The following is a 22033-nucleotide window of genomic DNA, read 5'->3' as shown; positions in this document are numbered from 1 at the left end:
TTTCCATCATAGCGATTACGCTTAGTTTTTTAAATTCAAGAAATATACTTTAAAAATGATCATCAATCGTTGCATTTTCTTTGATAACCAACCAATCAAACTTATCCGCAATATTGTCCACAATAATTACAATATAACTATTTCACCAAATCATGTAGCCCTAGTCTTGTTTGTAGTTTTATTACATCGTGCTAATATTTGTGTCGTTGAGAAAGAACTACAACACACAGGGACATAACATTTCCTTAAGAAAAAACAAAATCATGTTGAAGCCCGCCTGAAGTAGTATTGAATTAACTCTCAAACAATTAAGTCTTACCAAAACCTAGTACATAATTTTAGACCTCAATGAACCCTAAAAACAAACCTTATCCATTAACCCTCAAACAGCTCTTTGAAGGTTTGTCCCGATGTGAAGACTGACTTTTATGTCCTCAGTCTAAAGGTCAAAACTCAAATCATTCCTCCAAAAAATGGAAGTTAATAAATGAAGAAGCAAGAGGCTGGATTCTCACAAGAGCCATTAAACATCACAACAAATGTATGTAATTTACAAATACCAACAACATACCTATTTCATTTTAATGCACAGTTGTAATTTCCATAATAATGGAAATAACTGTATTTACTCCAGACCTGTTCTTCAGCCTCTGTACTTCAGCACATTCAATTTGAAATACAATAATGGACTCTACATTATAATGACAAGTCTCCACTTCAAACTGAGTGGGTTTACAAAGTAATAAAGCAAACAGAGTGTGTTATGGATTGTGTCTTTCATTATTCTGAAGCAGAATGTGTTCTGACCGACTCTCCTCAGGGTCATGAATAATAAAGTTATGCAGGTGAATTTATGTAAAGTTATGGTTCAAATCGAATGGGCCATTGTACGAGAGCAGATCGCATTGGAAACTGGAATGCCACTGAATAGAGCGACTACTTCGGCCCAAGGCCCAACAGTTCCCTTAAATTCAATCAAGCTGCACCACATTGCACACACTCAGATTTCAGTCTTATAAATATCTGATTTTTTTCATTAAGATCCATGAATTTTTCCTTCGTAAATCAGTGACAATGTAAAATAACAAAAAGCTCTATCTGGCTAAATTAAGCCCCTTTTTTACTAAAAGCCACTAACAAATGGCTTTTTTCTGGAATGGAAATGGAGACAATCATCATTCGCTTGTGGGTCAATTTATTCTACAGTAGACACAGATTTTTTTAATTGGCTCTGATTGGCAGTGAGGGACACATGACACCCGGGTGAATGTGCTAATTTCTTCCTCTTTATTTTTGCAGTCTAGATGCACCATTATGATTCACATTGAACTCCTGGATGTTGGCTGCTTAACTAGCCATGAACGTTTGTGTACCTGTTGCTTTTTACTTGGGAACAATGTGCATCATTTTTTATATTCTTTGTCTCGTGCAAATGTAACACTGGCAAAAACAGCCGGGTGAGAGAGTTGCTCAGTTTCCGGCACAATGGGGACCAGAAAAAAGCAGAAAGGCCAACTCCTCTATTGGTAATGGGAAAGGAGTCAATCCCATTTTAAGAGGGTTTACTCACATAAAATCAAACAGACAAAACAAAATATCCTTGGCAGAAGACAGGTTAGCTCTGGTTAGCAAACATTTCCCAGAAGCTCAAACACATTGAAAAACTTTGCAGTGTGGATTATTTATTTGATTATGTATTTATTTCAGTGAGGAACCCACACTCTCTCTCTCTCTCTCTGACTCTCTGTCTCGTCTCTCTCCACCAGTTGCAGAGCACCGGACGTCTACTGGAGGAGCAGCTCCCTGAGATGATGACCGAGCTCTTAGCGGCCGTCAGGGACAAGATGCTCAGTCCGGCTGAGTCTCAGCTGACCCGCTCCCTCCTCATGGAGGTCATCGAGCTGCACGCGCACCGCTGGAGCCCCCTGGAGGCCCTCACCACCCAATACTACAACCGTACCATCCAAAAGCTCACCACCACTGCCTAGGTGCCAGCTGCCGCGGGAGGAGAGGAGACATTTTCCACTTGTGCAACAATCGGCTCTTCTTGTTTTACCACAAAACAGGAAGTCAACAACATGCCACAATCTTGCCGACATAATGCTTGACATGGTTATTGAACGCAACTGTACAATTCGATCATTTCACCGAGAATGGTGAACACTGCCACAAACATACCAGCCACCAGACAGGTAGAGCTCAGCCATCCAGGCAACACGGCATGTGGTGTTCAAACAATGAAAAGCCTGTCGTCTGACGCAGATTTGAGAAAACGCTAGTGAGTAGGTGGCCAGTAGGGGCATGCTTGGCCACACGGCGTGGGGAGCTTGTCTGGTTGTGGCTGCTTAGGGTTAAAGGAGAGAACAGACAAGAGAGGGGTCACACGGGGGAGATGAGGAGAGGGCAGCAGCCTGTCTGTAGGGAATAGAGAGATCTGTACCCAAAGATGAATGGAGGGAGGGAGGGAGGTGGTCTGCGTAGTCTGTGTCAGCCTCCTCATTGTGTTCATTTGCCCCGCCACCCTCTCCTTCCCTCTGTGTCTCTCTCCATCCCCCACCTCTGTCTCTCCGTCGGCCCCTGGGGTCTCTGTGGCTGATAAAAGAGAGCAGGAGGCAGGGAGTAGACACGGTGCTGTCTGTCTGGGCCGTCTGCCCCGCCGGGCCAGGGAACCAGGTCAAAGGGTCTCGGTGTGGAGCTCCCCCCAGCTCCCCCAGCTCCTCCCCGCCTTTGTCTCCCCGACTCCCCCCTTCCACTGCACCCCCCGTGCAGGAAGCCTTTTTGTGGGGATGAGACAGCAGGCCTGCTGGGCTGGGCTGGGCTGAGGATGAGGATCAGGCTGGGCAGAGTAGGGTGGCAGATGGCTGCATGAGCCCTTGTGAGACGACACACTCCTAACACGCCCCCACCTCCCTCTGGCTCCCCCAGCTCCTGCTTCCCGAGCTCGGCCCGGTGTAACCAGCAGAGGCAGCCGAAGTGGGGGGTGCGGGGTCCAGCATTAGAAAAGAATTAAAGCAGACACGGCTGTCTGATAATTCTTTTGTTTTCGTCCTACAGGGGAATGTCTCTTCTCCTCCATTGAGCCGTGCATGTCCATGCTTTGTTATCCACATCATTGATATTATTATATTATTTTTTTAAGTCATTTATTGTTTTTATTGTTGTCTTTTCATTTTGAAGTCTTGTTTTTACGATATATTGTACGTATGAGATTTAGCGGTAGGCCTTATTGCACAGGTTTGATTTGTTTTGCACTGTTTGGAGGCGATTTGCTTTTAAGGAAAATTCTAAATAAGTAAAAGTTGGAATTTGAGTCAGTGCTTGTGGTATTATATGAAAAAAATGGGTTGAGCGATTTTAGGATGTTTTAATGGACTAGTGGCCTTGTCAATTATCCATTTTTATAGGAGCCCTCTTGTTCCAGGGCCTGTGGCAGCACGGGAGAACGCTGACGACTAAACAGTTGGGCCTAATTCACATTGTTATGTTGCTCAAGAAAAAGAATAATATTTGAAGATGAAGAAAAGATGATGTTACATTTATAAAAAAAAAAGAGCATGGCACACAGAGAAACAGAAGTGAAATGTTTCTTTAAACAAGCCATTCTTTGCAGTGAACATTTTGCAAGTGTTTAAAATGGATTATTTTGATGATCTTTTTGAGGAAAAAGCGACAACTATTAACCTGTGTATTTGAAGATGACGAAAAAGCAGAACATCTTGTGTGACCACATTAGCTTCTCATTCGTGACTCTTTTCCCAGCTAACGTGTGTATTATGATATTGACATGACAAGCCAATCACGTACCATTTGTAAATGGGTTCGGTATATAATCTGCATACAGTATATTTACAAGTATTTAATTGACATTGACTTAGAGGGGAATCGTGCAACAGAGATGTTGCACATAGGATGAAGTGGCTGGTAGAAGTCAGCCTTCCAATGCATTTCTACTTGGAACTATGGCTACATCCATATTACTAAGTTTTTGTTTGAAAACGCATCAACTCTGCTACCGTTACGTCTGGCGTCCACACAACTCCAGAGGTTTAGAGGCACTAAAATGAAAAAGGTTGTAGTCTGTACAGGCAGAAACTGAGATGTTTGGAAACTATGACGTAGACGGTCACGACATAGCTTTTGCTGATTCGTCAGGCTCCTGTCACATGACTCCCTCCAGTAGAAAACAAGCGGCATCAGCACACGCCTCGGCTACCAGTGTAGAACGCAACATGGATAATCAATTACAAGTCCTGCTGACTGTTTTCTTTGCTTATACCTGTTGTAGTCTGCATTTTAAAATTATACAACTGTTTACATCTGTAGGAGACAAGCTTTTATTCAAGAAATTCCTGTTTACACCAGCACATGCATGTCCATTGTATGTGAGCGGTCATATGTGTTTTCAAGCATGGACGGGGATTAAAACTAATACGGAGCCAAAACAGATGGAGGTCATTCAATTTTGAAAATGCCGTTTTCAAAAGTAAACGTTATTGTATGGATGTAGCCTTAATCATTGCTTGGGAGTCGCACACAAACATTACATACATGCTCATGCTTAGTTTTCCATTGAATCTCTGTGGGCAGTTGTAGTTGTTTTTTATATTATTTTCTCTGTCTTGCATCAAGAATAAAAATCCTGTGTGGTAGGAACACAGCCCAGAAGATTAGTCAGGGTGATGACGGGTGATTTAAGCTCACACGTGTTTTTCTGAGGTTCGGGCTAATTATCTGTAAATGTGTGCGTCCACTTAAGAAGTGATTTGTTTTAATTGTCCTTTTGTTTTCTTTATTTTATTTTTAGGTTTCTATTTAAATTATATTTAGCTCATTTATATAAATATATATAATTTTTGGTGGGTTTTCTGAAACATCTGAAACTCTTGTGATACCTAGCTTGCTGGCAAGTGTGTAAGTGTGGTATTACCTTGTTTTAGTTTGTGAAAAGGAGGAGAAAAAAATTAACAACCCATCGGCCAGTTGCCATTATGCAAATAGTGGCTCGCTGCCACAGCAGATGGATGCAGGTGGGGATTTCCCCCTACCCCCCCCCCCCCCCCCCCCCCCCCTCATCTGTGGCACTGGAACCTTCCCCCACCCCGCGTGCCCTTAGACCCCTCTGCTCGGGTCACATGACTCTCGACGATTGAATGAGATGCACCTTTATTTGCATATTCTCATGAATATTGAAAAACAAAATAAGGAAAACCAAGGCTCCAGTCGTTGCACAAACAAGTAGATGGGCAATCTATTGGGTCATCTTGTTTGTTTTGTTTTTCTAAGCAACTGAAAAATAAACTAACAGGAGATTAGATGTGACGGAACAAGCTGGTGTTTGTTTTCTGTTTTTTCTGTCTGTTAATTTATCAGCACAGCGAGTCAATGTGCTACGATGAAGATATTCTGACATCACAAAAGAAAACACACGCACTGTTTCCTCTGCCGTTAGTAGATAGATGTGTAACTAATCCTGGCACCACAGTAGGTCATTATACTACCATTTCATACATTTCCACAGTGGAACGCCTCATTTACATGTCTTCGCCTTTACATCGTCACACATTAAACAGACCACACTTCACAACTTTAACAGCAGTGTGTGTGTGTGTGTGCGTGCGTGTTGCAGTGTGTCCTTGGCCACTGATTTGCCTTTGGTTAGCCCTGACACATGCCTGAGGCTCCCCGACTGCGGGCATCCCAACGGGGGCCCTCAGTGCCGGGGTTGCCTCCCCACTGTGGAACCCCATCCCTATAAAACTATAGGATGTCCTTCAGTACTCGTCCACATCAATCAACATAATCCCATGTGTCTGAATATTCGAATGCATTTGACAAGAGTGAAACACTTTAAATTTGCTACCGACACCATAAGGAGCTTTGTTTTTTTCCCTCTCTGTTGTGTCCTTGACAGAGATGGATTTATGACAATGGTTTGGTTTCATTTGGAATCACAACACGTGTAAGCTCCTCGTTTTAACACAATACAAACAGGCACAATGGGGAAGTTATTACACAGCAATAGAGCGACTCAGACAGTGGAAGGAAAGAAAATGTATTCAGCTGCTGTAGTGGAGGAAGAAGAAAAGAGGAGAGATAGGAAGAATTGGTGCTGACCAAGTGAAAGAAATGTAGGAGGAGATGAAGTGAGGAAATATATATTATTCACACACACACATAGACACATATAGAAATGACTGTTGGGACAGTATGGGGGAGCCTATTGAGGAATAAATGCAAATGGTGGAAGAAAGGCAGAGGCAGTCCTGGCTGTCAATTAGCATCATGGTTAATTTAGCCCGTGCAGTGAAAACAGACATGTTAGCCCTCAGGGGGATTATATCTATAGATATAGATATATAGATACACACATAGTAGATGTGTCTCAAGATGGTGTTTGTCTGCAAACACATTGACAGGAGGAAAAAGTAAAGACTAGAATAAGATACTCATTGGAAACTGAGTTAAAGAAAGAACTAAATGGTTATATAGTTTAATAAAGGGGGTTTCTGTTGTTTACATTGTTTTACATTGTTTACCGATACAGCAACTATTTTGCATATCACTTATATATATATATATATATATATATATATATATATATATATATATATATATATATATATATATATATATATATATATATATATATATATATATATATATATATATATATATATATATATATATATATATATATAATGATACTGATACCACACTAAAAGTCTCTCTCTCATCAAAATAGTTGCGTTATACACAATGATGTGTATAATGAATCATCTGCTGCTATCACAATATCTTTTGAAACGATTTCTAATCACAGAAACACTGGATTTTCCTGACTTCAGGACAGCTGAAAAAACTACACTACCCATGAGTCTCAGCTGTTGTAGCTATGAAGAAGTAGAAGACGAATTCAAAACACTTGACAAATTGAATTTGTCAACAAAACATATAGAACAGCTTCTGAAAATGTTAATTGAACCAGATTATAAAGGTTAAATAATGATGATAATGATTTAAGCTGCGGATTGTAAAATCTGACTGTTATTAAGGGTGCATATATTCTTTTTGCATGGTAAGTTTATCTGTTTTGCCAAAATGCATCTTGGGATTGTAAACTAAATATTTTTGGGGCCTTAAGTCTTGTTTACAAAAGAAAAAAACATTGTTTTTGGCTCTTTGGGGTTGTGGGTTGACAAATTTTGTGTCATAGACTGAAAGTATGTAGATAATTGATAGTAAAAATAATTAGCAGATTGATGGTTAGTAAATAATAATCAGTTTTGTTGTTGTCCTACTTGGGAGTTAACATCTACCCAGAATGTTCTATGTTCACAGGTTTGTACCTTTGCCTTTTTATCAAAGAACCAGATATTATCTAAAGCAACTCCTCCTGTATTTGTAACAGAATAAACCATGAATAACTTGATCAAAAAGAAATGATCAGGAGATTACTGCTCTGGTCACATTGATGGATGAATGGAATTGCTTGTGTGTGCGTGCAGGGTGACTCACACCAGCACTGTCCATTGTTTGAGCCAGACAATAGGCAGCTGCGGCTCAGCTAGCCTTGATGACGAACTAAAAGACGAAGAGAGAGGACACTCGCGCACCCAAACTCTCTCTCACAAACTTAAACGACACCGATGAGTGCCGGCAGATCCGACGCTTAAATATCTCCTCGTGGTCGTGTGTGTTATTCTTCAGTTCTCTTGTCAGCTCACATTTTGTTGTCAGCCCGGTTCGTGTCTTTTTGTCCGCACAGTGTGTGGGTCTTCCTGTTCGATAAGCTCCAACCAGAGGAGAGCACTGCAGCATCTCCTCTGTTTGGTCCGAAGGGTACGGAGACCAGATACTGTGTATAACAAAGTGGAGTTAAAACACACAGATGCATCCCCAGATGTTTCCGTGCGGTACGCTGTGCTGTGGGAGAAATCAATAACTGTGGGCTATGAATTGGTTTTAGCTTGCTCTCTTGACCTTTTCATCTCAGCGGCTGCTACTGCACTCGACTTTATTCTGCTGCCCCCAAAAAAATAGCTTCTTTTTCAACTATATTTGGATTCAGACATTTTTGTTAGTTATCAGATACTGATTCTGGAGTCCAGTGTTCATCTCTGAACGACATTTATTTATTAATCATACTTTTATAATACTTTTAATTTTGAAGCAGCTAAAATGTCTTTTCTGACTCGAGTATAGGCCTTGGATTTTTGCCATGTTCTCTGAAGAGCTGTTTTCAGACATGAACTCCAGAAAATTGGGTCGGAACATTCTCTGGAGTTTACCTTTCAAATGTGAAGAACGCAGCAGGAGGTTGTCGGGGTCAGACGTGTGCACAACATGAAAATGTCCATCAGCACATCGACTCCGCCGTCGGTTCTAATCACCAAAAGCTCTCGAATCTCATCATTCCAACTTGACAACGGAGTCTTTTATGACCCTTTTTTTTTTCAATCGCTAAATTTGTATTCTTTTAGTTTTTTTCAGGTTTGTGTCCATGTTAGAAACCTCATCAACGCACCCACCCGCTCGCTAGGAATTTTTCTTGACATTTTCCTCCTCTGTTGTCACATGGTTTCACTAGAAAACCAAGGCTGACTCAGAGAATTGCGTTCTAACATGTTCCCCTCAGGACAATATCCGGACTTCAGTGTATGATTGAAAGCAGCTAACGTCATACTGCTAATTTATAAAAAACATATAACAGTGTCACACCAGGCATTGTCTGACGTCCTGGTTAAAATAAGACGGCTTATATTCAAACACCAAGTTATGATTAAATCTGGAAAGGGCCACATTTCTATGCATTTATTTTCTGGCTCAGAGTTTTGTATTTATCTGTGTAGCAGTGTTGCTGTTCACTTCCCGTTGCCCTCATACTCAAGTAATGAGGTTTAAAAAATAAGTAGGTTTCTCGCAGGTAGAGAGAGACAGGGTGTAACATCATGTACTGATGTGGAAGAAAAACTGAAATAGTTTGCTGCAGCTCAATATTGCACCACAATATAAAGAAATGATACACACCTAAAAATAATATTGCTTGTATACAGCAGCTTACACACACACACACCGTTTTATATGAAAATGGGCTTTTCGAGTAAAACATGATCTCAACCACAGCGGAAACTGAAAAGCTGTATTCTTGCTTCCTGGACTGGCAGCGGAGGAAATGATGTCACGACCTGCTGATTTCCTGAATGAACTGTTTGAATGGGCCTTTTCACAGAGGAGCTGCTGACTCAGTAAATCAACCAGTTTATTGGTTTCTGTGTCTGTGAATGGAAAATATACCCATCAATTCACATGGACCATCACATAGTGAGTGGATTTACTGTGCCTAAAAGACTTATATCGTAAACCCGTATAATGAACATGTCATTGGCCGGTAAATGTCGAAAAAACAAATACAATAATACTGAGCTCAATGAAAACAGGAAGAAGAATCTAAAGCGGTTTTCACACCGGAAAGTCTGAACCAAGCTTTTTGTCTTTGTTACATTACTTACATCTGATCTGGTTAGTTTAGGTTTCACATATTATTCAGGGAGCGCTCTAAAGACTTTAGCATGACACGTACGTCCTGTCATCATCACCTACGTGGGCCGTGTCTACATATACCTGACAATGATAGTTTGTAGACGGGCGTGTGTCTGATGTCGGCGGTGGAGACAATACATTAAACAGTCCAAAAGAAAAAAAAACTTCATACCGCAAACTAACAAACAACCACCTTTGGTCTGGCTAAACTTAGGTCTGAAGCACTTTCACACCTGATATTTTGGTTCAGACTAAAACTACGGAGATTGGGACCAAACAAGGTTGGTGGGATTTATTAAACTGTTGTTTTTAGTCAATTTTCGTAAAAAGGTTTGAAAAACCACTATGTGCATAAAATCCGTCGTATGCCTGCAAGTTGAGATCATTTTAACTAATGAAAATCTCCTGTACACTTGAGCTTGATGGGTGATTTTTCCCATAATCACGTGTCATTTGTCTTGAGCACTCTGCTGTTTCCTGTCTTAATTGAAAATAGTAGAGAATCTTGAGACAATCTGATATTCATCAACAGGTTGGATTCATCCCTCTGCACTATAGCATCTTTTGAATTTGACATCATACAAACAGTTCAAAGAATCCAACACAGCCCTGCTAGCAGCTCAGTGAAGATCTACAGAGATAGGCTGGGGCATTACCCACAATTCTGTGTGAACCTGAGTTGATTCAGGGCAGACAGTGAAATTTAAGCAAAACAATAAAATGAAAAAGAATGGCTCTGTTCTGTCTTTATACCAAAGAGCTGTTCATGAGAATCAGACTGTTAGCGAACAAATGGTCTGTGTGCAAAGATGTCAAAATCTGCAAACGTACGACCTGCAGCCACAGACCTGGGCCCTCACGTTTGAAAAACAAGTTACAAAAGTTGTTCAGTCAATTTTTTGTATCAACTGCGGAGCATTTCAAGAATCTGGTCTTTTTTCTACTTCACCTTGAGGAGGCCCTACATGATTTATGTCACCTCGTGGGATTATGATAATTCACTGTATTCAAGGCCGAGTCCAAAAACTCACACCTACAGCTTGTATGAAATTCAGCTGCGATGCTTTAAACACGAGAAGACAAGAACACATCAGCTCTGTTTCAGCCTCTATTCACTGGTTGTTATGAGTCCGTATAGACTGAGATTGTACTTATTATCTTTTAAAGCACTTCATGGTTTAGCTGCCATTTATATTGCTGCGTTACTGATCACATACAAGCCTCTGAGGCGGGAACCTTTCCCCTGTTCCTGAGTCCTGGATCAATACTGAAGGAGACTGGGCTTCAGCTCTGGAGCTCCCTGTCAATCACTTTGCAAACATCATACATTTATATTTTATTTATTTAAGTATTATTATTATTGCTATTATTTAACATTAAACACAAAGTTACTAGGGCATATAAGACTGTTTTAGTACTGTACCAATTAAAATCTGGCCTCACCAGATGAAGCGCTTGATGAAAAGTATTGAATATTTGAACTCATTTTGATGACACCTCATCCAATAGAAGACGCATTTCTCGAATAAAAATGTCAATCTCACAGTAAGTAATGCAAGAGGAAAAGTCAAGGAATCATAAAAGCACATATACGTCCACCAAGGCCCAGCTGTCCCTTTAAATTCAGTCAAGCCATGCACAAAAAATGGCACACACACCACTCGATGATTTTTTTTCATCAAGATCTATATTTTCTGCGAAATTGGTGAAAACCTAAAAAAAAGTTCTATCTCACAACGTTAAATTATGATAAAAAGTTCCTGGATCCACCCCAATCCATCCCCAATGATTTCTTGTCCCGTGTCCCATCCTTCCACCAACCACCATCAAACCATGCAACAAACAAGCAAACAGGTGAAAACAATCTCTTTGGTTGAGGTGTCAGACTGTAGAATGAAAGTCAGTGGAGTGCAAACCCCCACCAAGGCCCAACAGTCCCCTTAAATTCTGCACTAAATCCGCAATGTTCATTTGGGTGTAAATACTGAAGATAAATATGAACTGTTTATTCCCGACTAAATCTAAATCATCTTAGCTTCACATTGGTGGTAGTTACAGGTTTCTAGCTCCATCTGTTTCCATCCAGCAGCTAAAAAAAAGCTTTCTCCATCTGAAACCAAGTATAAATCCACTACATCTGTTTTTTTATTTGGATCTGCAGCAAATCGCACACACTCAGGAAATATCTAACTAACTATAATAAATATTACATCCCTAAATATGCCTGAGGTTGATTTTTCATTAAGATCAATGCATTTTTCCCTGTCTCGCAATGTTAAAGATTTCCTTTGTCCGGATCCAAGGCAAGATTGAATGTGTTCTTTCTTGGCCCTCCTCCCATCCTTCCACCAAGATTTGTTTGTCAGCACTTTAATCCTGCTGACAAACAAACAATCCAACCAAACCACAAACAGAAGGATAAAACCACCACGTCCTTGGCGGAAAAAACGACTCGCTAAGATGCAGATTCTGTGACAATTGCTCCACAATTTCAACAAACAATTGCCACACATTAGTCTAAGAAAACACAAAGAAACCAAGTAACTTGTTAAATCCTCCATGATATAAACAACAAACATTATATCAGCAATAGTATGTATGCGTGAAGCAACATACATTTCAGCTCAGCAAATACAACAACGTTTTTGCTGCAGTGGTGTGAATGGCCCAGTCTCATGTAGGCCAGTGACAGGTCTGAAAACAGCTCACTTTCAGGTTAGGAAGCATGACGTCTTTGTTGTTCAGCAGCATATGTGCCCTTGCAGTGGCCTGGCTCAGAGGTGTGCTGCAGTCGGCTATTCTCACTTGGCTGCTGCCAGCAGCAACATCCACAATGCCAAAGTCAACAGACGGACCTTCATACGGGGAGAAGAGAGGAGAGCGACGAAGGTGAGGTAGAGGGGAAAATGTAGAGGAGGAGAAAAGTTCCAACGCAGCGAAGAAACCAGGAGTTTATGTAGAAAACAAATGAAGAGGAATTATAACTCCATTCACTCTTTCACTGCATTTATCTCTATCACAAGGTTCATCTTGTTTGTGTGTGTGTCATTTCTCAGCCTGACCAGACCAGCCACCCAGAAATACATCTTTGTGGCTGACAGGCTGGCGTGAGCAAAGCTTCTGCTGTGAGCTGCACTCAGTGACTGATCACTCAAGCGGCAATCAACACACACACACACACACACACACACACACACACACACACACACACACACACACACACACACACACACCATAATTAGAGAATGGGAAAGGGACATGGGTAGCTTCAGCAGAGCTTCTGCTGCTCACTGGAGCAGAAGTGAACACACACATACTGTACACACACACACACACACACACACACTGCAGCCGTTGGAGGTCGATAGAAGTGTCGGCAGAGAGGCAGTGGGAAGCAACACCTGATGTCTTTGTTGCCAGGCTCCCGCCAAGTGACTGTCATTGGGGCAACCTGCTGCGACAAGCACTACCCTGTTGCTAGGCAACCTGAACTTCTGTGACAGATCGTCGAAAAAGTTATGTGATGAGAGCAAAATTGAACAGATAGAAAAAGGGAGAAGTAGAGGGGAGCGAGGAACAGGAAGAAAAGAAGAAAACACTAAGAAGTACAAGAAGGACTGTGGACAGCTCATCAGAGAAAAGCAGTGAAGCACGGCAAAAGCAAGAACTGACATTTCACCTGAGTGTGCCTTCATCAAAACTATCTGTCTCCCTTCTCCCACTTTCTCTCTCTCACACTCACACTCACACTCTCTCACACACACACACACACACACACACACACACACACACACACACACACACACACACACACACTCTCCCTTGCGTGCCAGCAGTCTTTGATTCGTGAGGTGGCGTGCTGTGTAAGGCGTGTTCTAAGTATACTGTGTATGTGTAAACACACGTAAAAAAAAAGAGCTCACAGCCACTGAATCACATGGACTCTTGTACAAGGTACTGCTTTGTTTGTGGACATGCCGACTCTCCCTACAGCCACTGCTGCCACCGATTACACACACTACACATCCCCAGTACACAAACACGTAAACATGCTGAACCCTACATGTACATGCAGTGTCTGTTACTTCAGTTTGTATTATTTTATAGCGTCGTAATAACAAATATACCAACAAGACATCCACTAGAGGGCAACAACATGGCGACGGTGGAGGACGTTGTGATAATGTAACTCTTAAAAAACACTTTGTCCCTGTGCTCGCCCAGAAGCTGCGCAAAAACTAGCAAAATGAACGCGGAGTACGAACAGAAGGCTCAGTCCATTTCCATGTATAACACATCGAGCACGAATGAGCCTTTAGGAGGCTTTCATACCTACTTTGTTTGGTTTAGACCTTTTCAGTTTAGACTGAACCACAATAACAGGTGTGAAAGGTGCCGAGCACGAACCAAAAGATGTGTTCTCGGTCCGGATCAAACTGAACCATGGTTTGCTTTGTTAGTAATGTGAAAACTATTTTTGTATAGTTCAGACTCTCCGGCCAATTGCAAGAAGCTGAGACGGAACTAGACAATAGAAGAAGAAAAAGAAGCAGAAGCGTGTCACACAATTTCTTGTCTTCGCTTCCGACATTTCCAACAACAAATATATATGATTTAACAACGAGGACGTTCATTTGGCAAATTCGAACTAGTTGTAGAATTCTGCGCCTGAAGTCGTTGATGCTGGTTGTATTTTACGAAATTAACTAATTGAACCGGTTCATTACTCTTCTATTATGAAACAGAAAGGTTACTACCCACCCAACTTACAACAGGCAGACATCAGACACATGCCAGTCTGCAATTCAATCCAGGTCAAGTACAGGTTGAACGCAGCCCATGTAGGTGATAACAACAGGATGCACATAAATCATACGAACATATTTAGTGCACGCTCTGAAAACAAAACTAACCAGATCACTGAATCATAAACCTTGGTTCAAACGCCCTTATTATCAATATTGACCTTTATCTAAAAGCTGCAACTAATAATTGAATCTATTAAATCTCCCAAAATATGAGAAACATTTTTCTTTTGTGTTTTTTGATGCCATGTTTTTCTTGATAAATTACCACCATGACTAATTGGTTACTATAAATCAACAACCATTTTCAATAATTTAAGCAACTGACTTTTGAGAATCTTTCAGCTCATACTGTACGTATGAGTTATTGTTTTTGTTATCTGCTGAGATGTTCTTAATGAATTCAGATTTCCGGCTGCAAGAACTCGACTCCATCACAATCAGCTGTGAACTGCTCCACTGGCAGCATCATCTATAAAGACTGTGGCAGCTTCTCCACTCCGTCAACAGCAGACCTCTGCAGACCTGAGCGCTGTTTTTGATTTATTCTCTGGGTTACGAATGGCTGCAGTTCATCCTTGATGCATCTATAACAGGATAGGATCCAAAGTAAGTTTGACTGCCACTGCAGCACCTCCAACAGCTCATGAGTACATTCAAAAGCCAAAACACATGTGGACTGATTCAGCAATTCCACCATTAGATATTTCCTTAGAAAAAACCTGATTCGTTTTGATTTCTCTGCAGCTGAGCACACCACCAATTAGTTCCCCTCTGTCAGCCAATCAAAATCACGTTGGTCTCAAAATCTTGCCATAAGTATAGAGCTGTATCAAGACGGATTTCCCTCCCTCCTGAAACACGGTCACAACAGCTTGTGCCAAGGAGGTCGTCTACGCCCGTGTTTGTTTGATATTCAGCACGATTGTGCAAAAACTGCTCAACTGATTGACGTGAACGTTTGCGGAGGGGGGAGTCACGACACAAAGAAACACCCATTTCTTGAACGTTGAAAGATGTGTTTTAATATTTTCTCTGATTTCTCAGATAACAATTCATGGATCTTGATGAAAAAATGAATATCTTGTTCTAGTGAATTTCAATGTGGTTTCATAAAGGGGCCGGTTGGGCCTTGGCAGAATTTTGCGCTCTGCTGAGTGCCATTCTAGTTATTAGAAGTGTTAAAAAAAATTGGTTCATTATGAAACTCTGGCGGGGAGCCACAGCCTAATAAGTAATAGGAAACACTGCTGACATGTCGAGATATAAGGCATTAGCCTTGGTGGAGGTGAATGGAGCAGCTTTTTTCCGATGACTGACAAACTGGCATCTAATGGGAATGTCGCCGAAGCCACCAAGGATGCTGCCGCTGATGTGGAGCCGTCTGTGGAGACAGTATTAAATGAATTAAATATTGTATCTAAAAGAGCAAACAACTGCAGCACATTGTAGTCTCTTTATATTTCTGACGCTCTATGTCACGTGTTGCTCTGATTGGTTGTCAGTCTCCTCTGCGACTGGACCAAACCCCTTATCTCTATTCTTTCATTTACACAGCAGCAGAATTCATGCAATGCTGATTAAGCCTCACTGAACTAACAGTGTATTCAACCAGCTGCATCTAACACACTTCATCTTTCAAGAGCTTCTCGATCCAAGTAGTCACAGCCCTTACATTCATCTTAAATCATGGAGTATGCATTCAATGATTATATGCAACTTACCACCGGTGAGAGCTTTTTTCATTCACACACTCTAATTGTCACTATTCATGCAGGGAATCTTCATAATGTATAGAAAAGGTAGTAGGTAGATTAGTATAGATCAGATTCATTCCAATATTCATCCATAAAATCTGATCAGGTCAGGACGTCTCTAATATTGGCAATATCTGAAGACTTCAGGATCCAGCAATCTCTTGCCACTAATACATGATTTAAGGCTTAGTTAACCAGAAAATAAAAGATTGTTTGAAATTCTATATTGTATATTTAAATGTGATGTAGGCCTTAAGTTGCATTAATCAGATTACATAAAAACACATTTAGAGACATGTCCAATGATCACACTTGTGTAAAAAAGTCCCTGACATTTCAGGAGATAAAACAAGTTGTTAAACAGTCAGTATTACATGACGTACAATAATGGACGAGGATGAGTCAGGAGGTGAGGCGGTTGCAAAGCTGCATTCCCTAAATAAAACTGTTTCTAACCAAACTCTATTAGCATTGGCGCTGTATGAATGCTGTGATGAGTCAGTGATTTTTGGCTGGCGAGAGTCAAAGCTACGCCCACAAGTTCCAGGCATCGCTGTAGACGCTGTGTCTAAATGATGCTGGGATTTCATACACATTATTATATGCACAGTATACATACACACAAAGACACGTATACACACACTGAACATCTTTTAAATGTACCTCCCTTCTGCTGTCTGCCTTTATCTTGTTGATAGCTGTTGTGCATACACACATCCCACACAGTCAAGGAGACACACTGTGCCCTCATCCTGCCATTGTTAGAGAGCTGTGAGCGAATATTGGCAACAACCATCTGTAAGACTGTTTTCTTGTTTTTACGTGTGTTCACTTGAATGTGACTTGGGTTGTCATTGAACAAACTACATCACTGTCAGATAAGAGGATATTACTTTGAGTCCCCCAAGATGATGATGATTTTTTATTATTTAATTATCATGAAAAGATTATTTATATCGTTATCACACACACACACACACACACACACACACACACACACACACACACACACACACACACCTCCCAAAGAATCCCAGTACCCTTTATAAAGAATTAGATTTCTGAAATAATGTTTTTTCTCATAATTTTTTATTAGTGCTCCATGTTCTTAGAATTTAACTAAGTAATTTCAATTTTATGCCTTTTCTATTTCAGGATGACTGCAACATCTGTCCAGGGACTACAGATGAAAAATAGCCTGTTAGCCAACTCTGGCACATTTACAGCGATGCTTATTAATGTGCACTGTCCCTGTTAAATAAATCAACACATGAATGAAGGCCGTAACTTAAACTCCCACTGATGCTTCCAGTGAGGAGATAAAAACATTAAATATTTGTAGAATTTTCTATGAGAAAGGTTGAAAAACACCCGATCTGACATTGTTATAAAGTTGAAAAAATAAATCCTGGATCCTGCCCCTGATCCGCACCAAACTTTAATGGCTTGTTCCCGACCCCAACCACATCCTTCCACCAAGTTTCATGGTAATTTGTTCAGTAGTTTTTGTGTAATCTGGCTTACAAACAAACAAACAAACAAACAGGGGCAAAAAATATAACCCAAAAATATAACCTCCTTAGCAAAAGTAAAAAAAAACACTAAAGGAAACGTGAAAAAAAGCATCATGTCTCTTTTGACTTTCACATCAGCTTTATATTGGTCAGAGAGATGAGAAAAGGGTTTGATTATGAAATTTGATCAGATCTCGCCTGAAAATACAGCTAAAAACATTTGCTGTAATCTTTGATCTGCTTATTCTAGTTCCAGCTGTCAAAAGGTGGCAGCGTGTTCCGGTACGCAGGACGACCACCTGGACAGGTAGCCGGTTCATCTCACTGATAATACAGAGAAACACACAATTCACTTCCACGTCCATCAATCATCCCCCTGTGGCCTGACTATCTGCGGGCGACTTGATTGATTTCTACCTGCAGCCTGAGACTTTGTAAAAACATGATAGTAATATTGAGCGGCACAGTGACTGGTTAATGCATGTGCTGTGGCTCAAGGCCAACAGAAAGAGAACAGACGGCATAATTGCACTCGGCCGAGATCGCGGTTAATTCATCTAAGTGAGAGTATTCGTGCAAGTGTATCAGTTTTTCAATGTTTCTGCTCAAACTAACCGAGCTTTGAAGTCTGCTCACAAACAAAGAGTAAAAAGGGAATTAATAAACACTAAACAATCGGCCGGTGTGTGAATTATTCAGAACGTCTTCATGATTTCTGTCTGTTGCCGCTCCAGCAGGTGAATAGCTCTGAAGTCTCATCCAACACAGAGAGTTGTTTTCTTCTCGGTTGTTCTGCTTCCTGTTCTCCCCATCCCTTGTTTCTCTTTTTCTGGCACATAACAATGACATGCACGCTTGGCACCTACAAGCACACACGTACACAAACACAAAGGCACACATAGATATTACAGTAGGCGTCTTCTGGTCTCCTAGTAACCAAACCAAAGCAGTTTGGTGCAGCAGTGGAGCTGCAGAGACTGTGTCCGCACCACTGTGAATACATGTGGAAATCGATCCTTCTCTTCCAGATTCCTCAATTCTATTGTCCATTAACTGTGTGGATATTTATTTAGACAGGAAAGACCACAGCTGTGAAAATGACATTCAAGGGGAGCGTTGGTGGATATCAAGGGGAGATAAAGAAGAAAAGAACTTACAATGACCGAAATACGCACGCTGTCTGCGGATGAATATTTAAAATGTGAAGTTTTGTTTTATTCTCAAAAATCATTCTTTGGTAACTAGTTGCCTCACAAACGTTGCCACTTAAATACAAAGTGCTTTCATAGAGACTCATTTATCTAACGATATGTTTTGTAAACTGTAAATACACTGCTTGGAATGTGGAGAATCTATGCCAAGAGCAATAAAGTTGTCCTGGAGGCTTAAGACGTTAAAGCTGCTTTCAGACATGAACTGAATATTTTTTCCCGAAATTGAAAAACAGTGTTTGTGAGAGTGCAAATGTCTGAGTCAGGACATTTGTCTGAGTTTGTCCCCCCAGCCTCCTCATAAAATGTCTAGAAAATGACAGGAAAGTATCCACAAAATATGTCCTGAAAAAGAGGAGCCACACGCAGAGATGATGCCAACAACGATCCCAACTTGGAAAGACAACAAGATTTGAGAGCTTTCGGTGATAAGAACCGGGGTCGATGTGCTGGAAACACCTGATTTCCACAGCGGTATATGTACGTGTGCAGGGTTTTCTGATTACATCTTTGTATGGGAGTGTTAAAAAGGTTGTGACATCAAATGTAGCGATCGCATCATCTTTCCGCTCACGCAGTCACAACAGTCACCCATTTCAAAGTGGACATATTGATTCATACTGTTTTTACTTTCCGTGTCGACAGAAAATACTAAATATATAACAGGTGTTTTTGGATTTCTCACTTGACAGCTAGGCTTCCTGCTGACATTTTGATCCTCTTCCCTGCATCCCCCTGTGGGCTCACATGACAAAAACAGCTCTGTTGCCTTTAGGGCTTTTGGGAAACCGGTGGACAATACTGGCTGTCCAAAATCTGGCTGAGTGTGTTTCACGTCCTCCCTCCCACACACACACACGCCGCTCCCAGAGTCCCTGGAGCCCGGCAGCCTGCAGCTCACCCGTGACTGTCTCTCTGCAAGGGAGGGTCACGGGCACAGAGCCTCACCTCGACTGGTTGTGTCTGATGCCGCCGGGTGGTGGGTGGGTCGCCCCGACACGCGGTGATTCAAACCACAGCCGGTCCAGAGGGTCGCAGGCTTGGCGACATCTATCTGGCTATGATGCTGTCTGAAGCTGAATGCTCCATTGTGTTGGAGAAACAATTTGTGCCTACAGAGACTCGTTCTTTCACTCTGTATCTGCATTCATGATTTCCTTCCTTCTTTCTGACAGAGAAATAAACACTAGCTTTATTTCTGCCTCTCCCTGTACAAAGGTGGAACAGACAGGTAGGGCCCTTTCAGATAGAACGCTGTGAAACCCATTCTTTTTAATGGCATATGCTTCACAAGGGTATTTTTTTTATGATTTGCTCAGCGAGCTCTGATCTGATGCAGTCAAATACCTCTTTCACACCAAAATTAGCAAGTATACGCTGTTTTTTTAAACACTTGTAAAATACGTCACAAACGCACCAAAAACCGAGGCACTCTCTCACTTCACTGTCTTGCAAAATTAGCACTTTCCGCCATGTGTCTCTTCTCCATCACCTGACCTAAATATAATTAAAAAAAATTCTCACAACCTGGCCTTGCCTGGCCCTGCCTGGCCCAACGGGTCCTGACAGGCTCGGGCATCCGCACTAGTGTGTGTTTACACACAGCCTATAATCGCAGAAGGCTAGCCATTACACACTTTTACAGTGAAGTAAGTATGTCAGGTGTATTTTAACACTCCGGTAGCTTGTTCTAGGTTTTTGTGGGAAAATGTGTAAACCAAGAAAGCCTTGCCTGTTCTGCACCCCGCGGCCAGCCCAGCACAAATCCTTTTCTATCTGATAGGTCTTTTCATTTGTCGTTTTCAGCACAATTCGATTTTTATACTGTTAAACTGGAAAAATAACAGCATTCCTCTAAACCCGTGTTAAAAATTAAATTTGTAGTGAAGGGTTCAATTTCCATTAAAGTATCTTTATGTCTCCCTGAGGTTACAATGTTTATTACTGCTCCTTTATGACAATAATAACATGCTGAATGTGATCAGATACACACTCTGGCCTGGTCCTCTTCACCCACGAGCCATGCTTTTCATTAAATATGTACCTTTTTTTGACATTGAGCCATGAGTAAAATGCCAATACAATATATATGATAATGACAGTGTGTGGGTTGGACCATCTCTCACCTCTTTAAAATCACTCATTATCCATCTCCTGAGGTCTCGTATCTGTGCATCTACGTGTGTGTGTGTGTGTGTGAGCTTGTAAATGCTTCACTTAATGCAGTGTGAATGAAACACTGCCGTAATGTTTCAGTCTGGCCTCCACCATATCACAAGTGTCCAGAGGAGGGACGGGGGGGATGACACAACAGTGTGTGTGCGTCTTTGTGTGTCAGCGCCTCCACGGCTGCACTTCAGACACGAGGCCTGCAGACAAAGGACCATTCATCGTCCCATTCAGATGGTCGCAGGGCCCCTCTCAGAGGTCCGACGCCGAGATTGGTGGCACCAGGAGCTACAATGGTGACAGTATTTAGTGTCGCCGCAACTATGCTACGCTTCCAGGAGGAATGACTCCAGACTCCAGCTCTGAATGCAAGCACAAAGGCGCGCACGAATGTAGGATGTGTTTGTGTGTCGGTGGCATCTGAGACACAAACTCATGGTGGCAAATTCAGACGCCGCAGCTCGGAAAGTGTTTGGCTGTCGAGATCGTGAAGCTCCGTTTCTCTTACGAGGAGCGGTAGGTGTTTAGAGGCATGTTGTCTTGGTAACAGGATATTTCTCCTCTCAGTCAAGGTGATCGGCTTGGTTCTCACCTCTTCGCACATTCTCACAAACACTCATTTTTACTTTATAGCGTGCCAGTGAGGAGCACGCGGTGCGTCTCACCAGTCGTTCAGAGCCTCCATGTGTTCCCTGCAGACTCACCGAGCACCGTTTTCCCCTCCACAAAATCGTGACAGCAAAGTTTGATTTATAAAAGGCCGTTGAGGAAGAATGTCGCTTGGGGCTAGTTTGGATTTTTTTGGTGTTTGCTCAGAAGTTGTAGTTTTTAAAATAAGTGACTGTACAAGTGTTGCAAACGGAACAAACCAATTTGTTTGTAATTGCTTTGGAAAACCACAATCGATTTGAAATGTAAAACCTCCGTGTAATCACAAATATGAGCAATATCTCAACCAAAACCAGCTTTATTGACAAACCTTTTAGACAATCAGATAAACCTGATGGATTTTTGTCTTTTTAAACCGATTAGCGTGT

At 41.5% G+C, this 22033-nt stretch overlaps 1 protein-coding gene and 1 long non-coding RNA gene across 5 annotated transcripts in view; one reads left to right on the top strand and one right to left on the bottom strand.

The window, feature by feature from the left end:
- The window catches only part of ctif (CBP80/20-dependent translation initiation factor), a 49072-nt gene extending 43745 nt beyond the window's left edge, over positions 1 to 5327 (top strand). For all 4 annotated transcript variants that reach the window (XM_034602344.1, XM_034602346.1, XM_034602345.1 and 1 more), the window contains one exon: positions 1767 to 5327. In XM_034602344.1, the coding sequence (XP_034458235.1) occupies positions 1767 to 1988 (222 nt within the window). In that variant the 3' untranslated portion in view covers positions 1989 to 5327. The remainder of the gene's footprint in view (positions 1 to 1766) is intronic.
- The window catches only part of LOC117771686, a 75306-nt gene that overhangs the window by 29264 nt on the left and 24009 nt on the right, over positions 1 to 22033 (bottom strand). The gene's annotated exons all lie outside the window — the stretch shown is intronic.

This window comes from Hippoglossus hippoglossus, chromosome 12, assembly GCF_009819705.1.
Source record: "Hippoglossus hippoglossus isolate fHipHip1 chromosome 12, fHipHip1.pri, whole genome shotgun sequence".
NCBI classification, from domain to species: domain Eukaryota; kingdom Metazoa; phylum Chordata; class Actinopteri; order Pleuronectiformes; family Pleuronectidae; genus Hippoglossus; species Hippoglossus hippoglossus.
The sequence above is the reverse complement of the archived record's forward strand: the minus strand, read 5'-3'. Positions and strand labels throughout refer to the sequence as shown.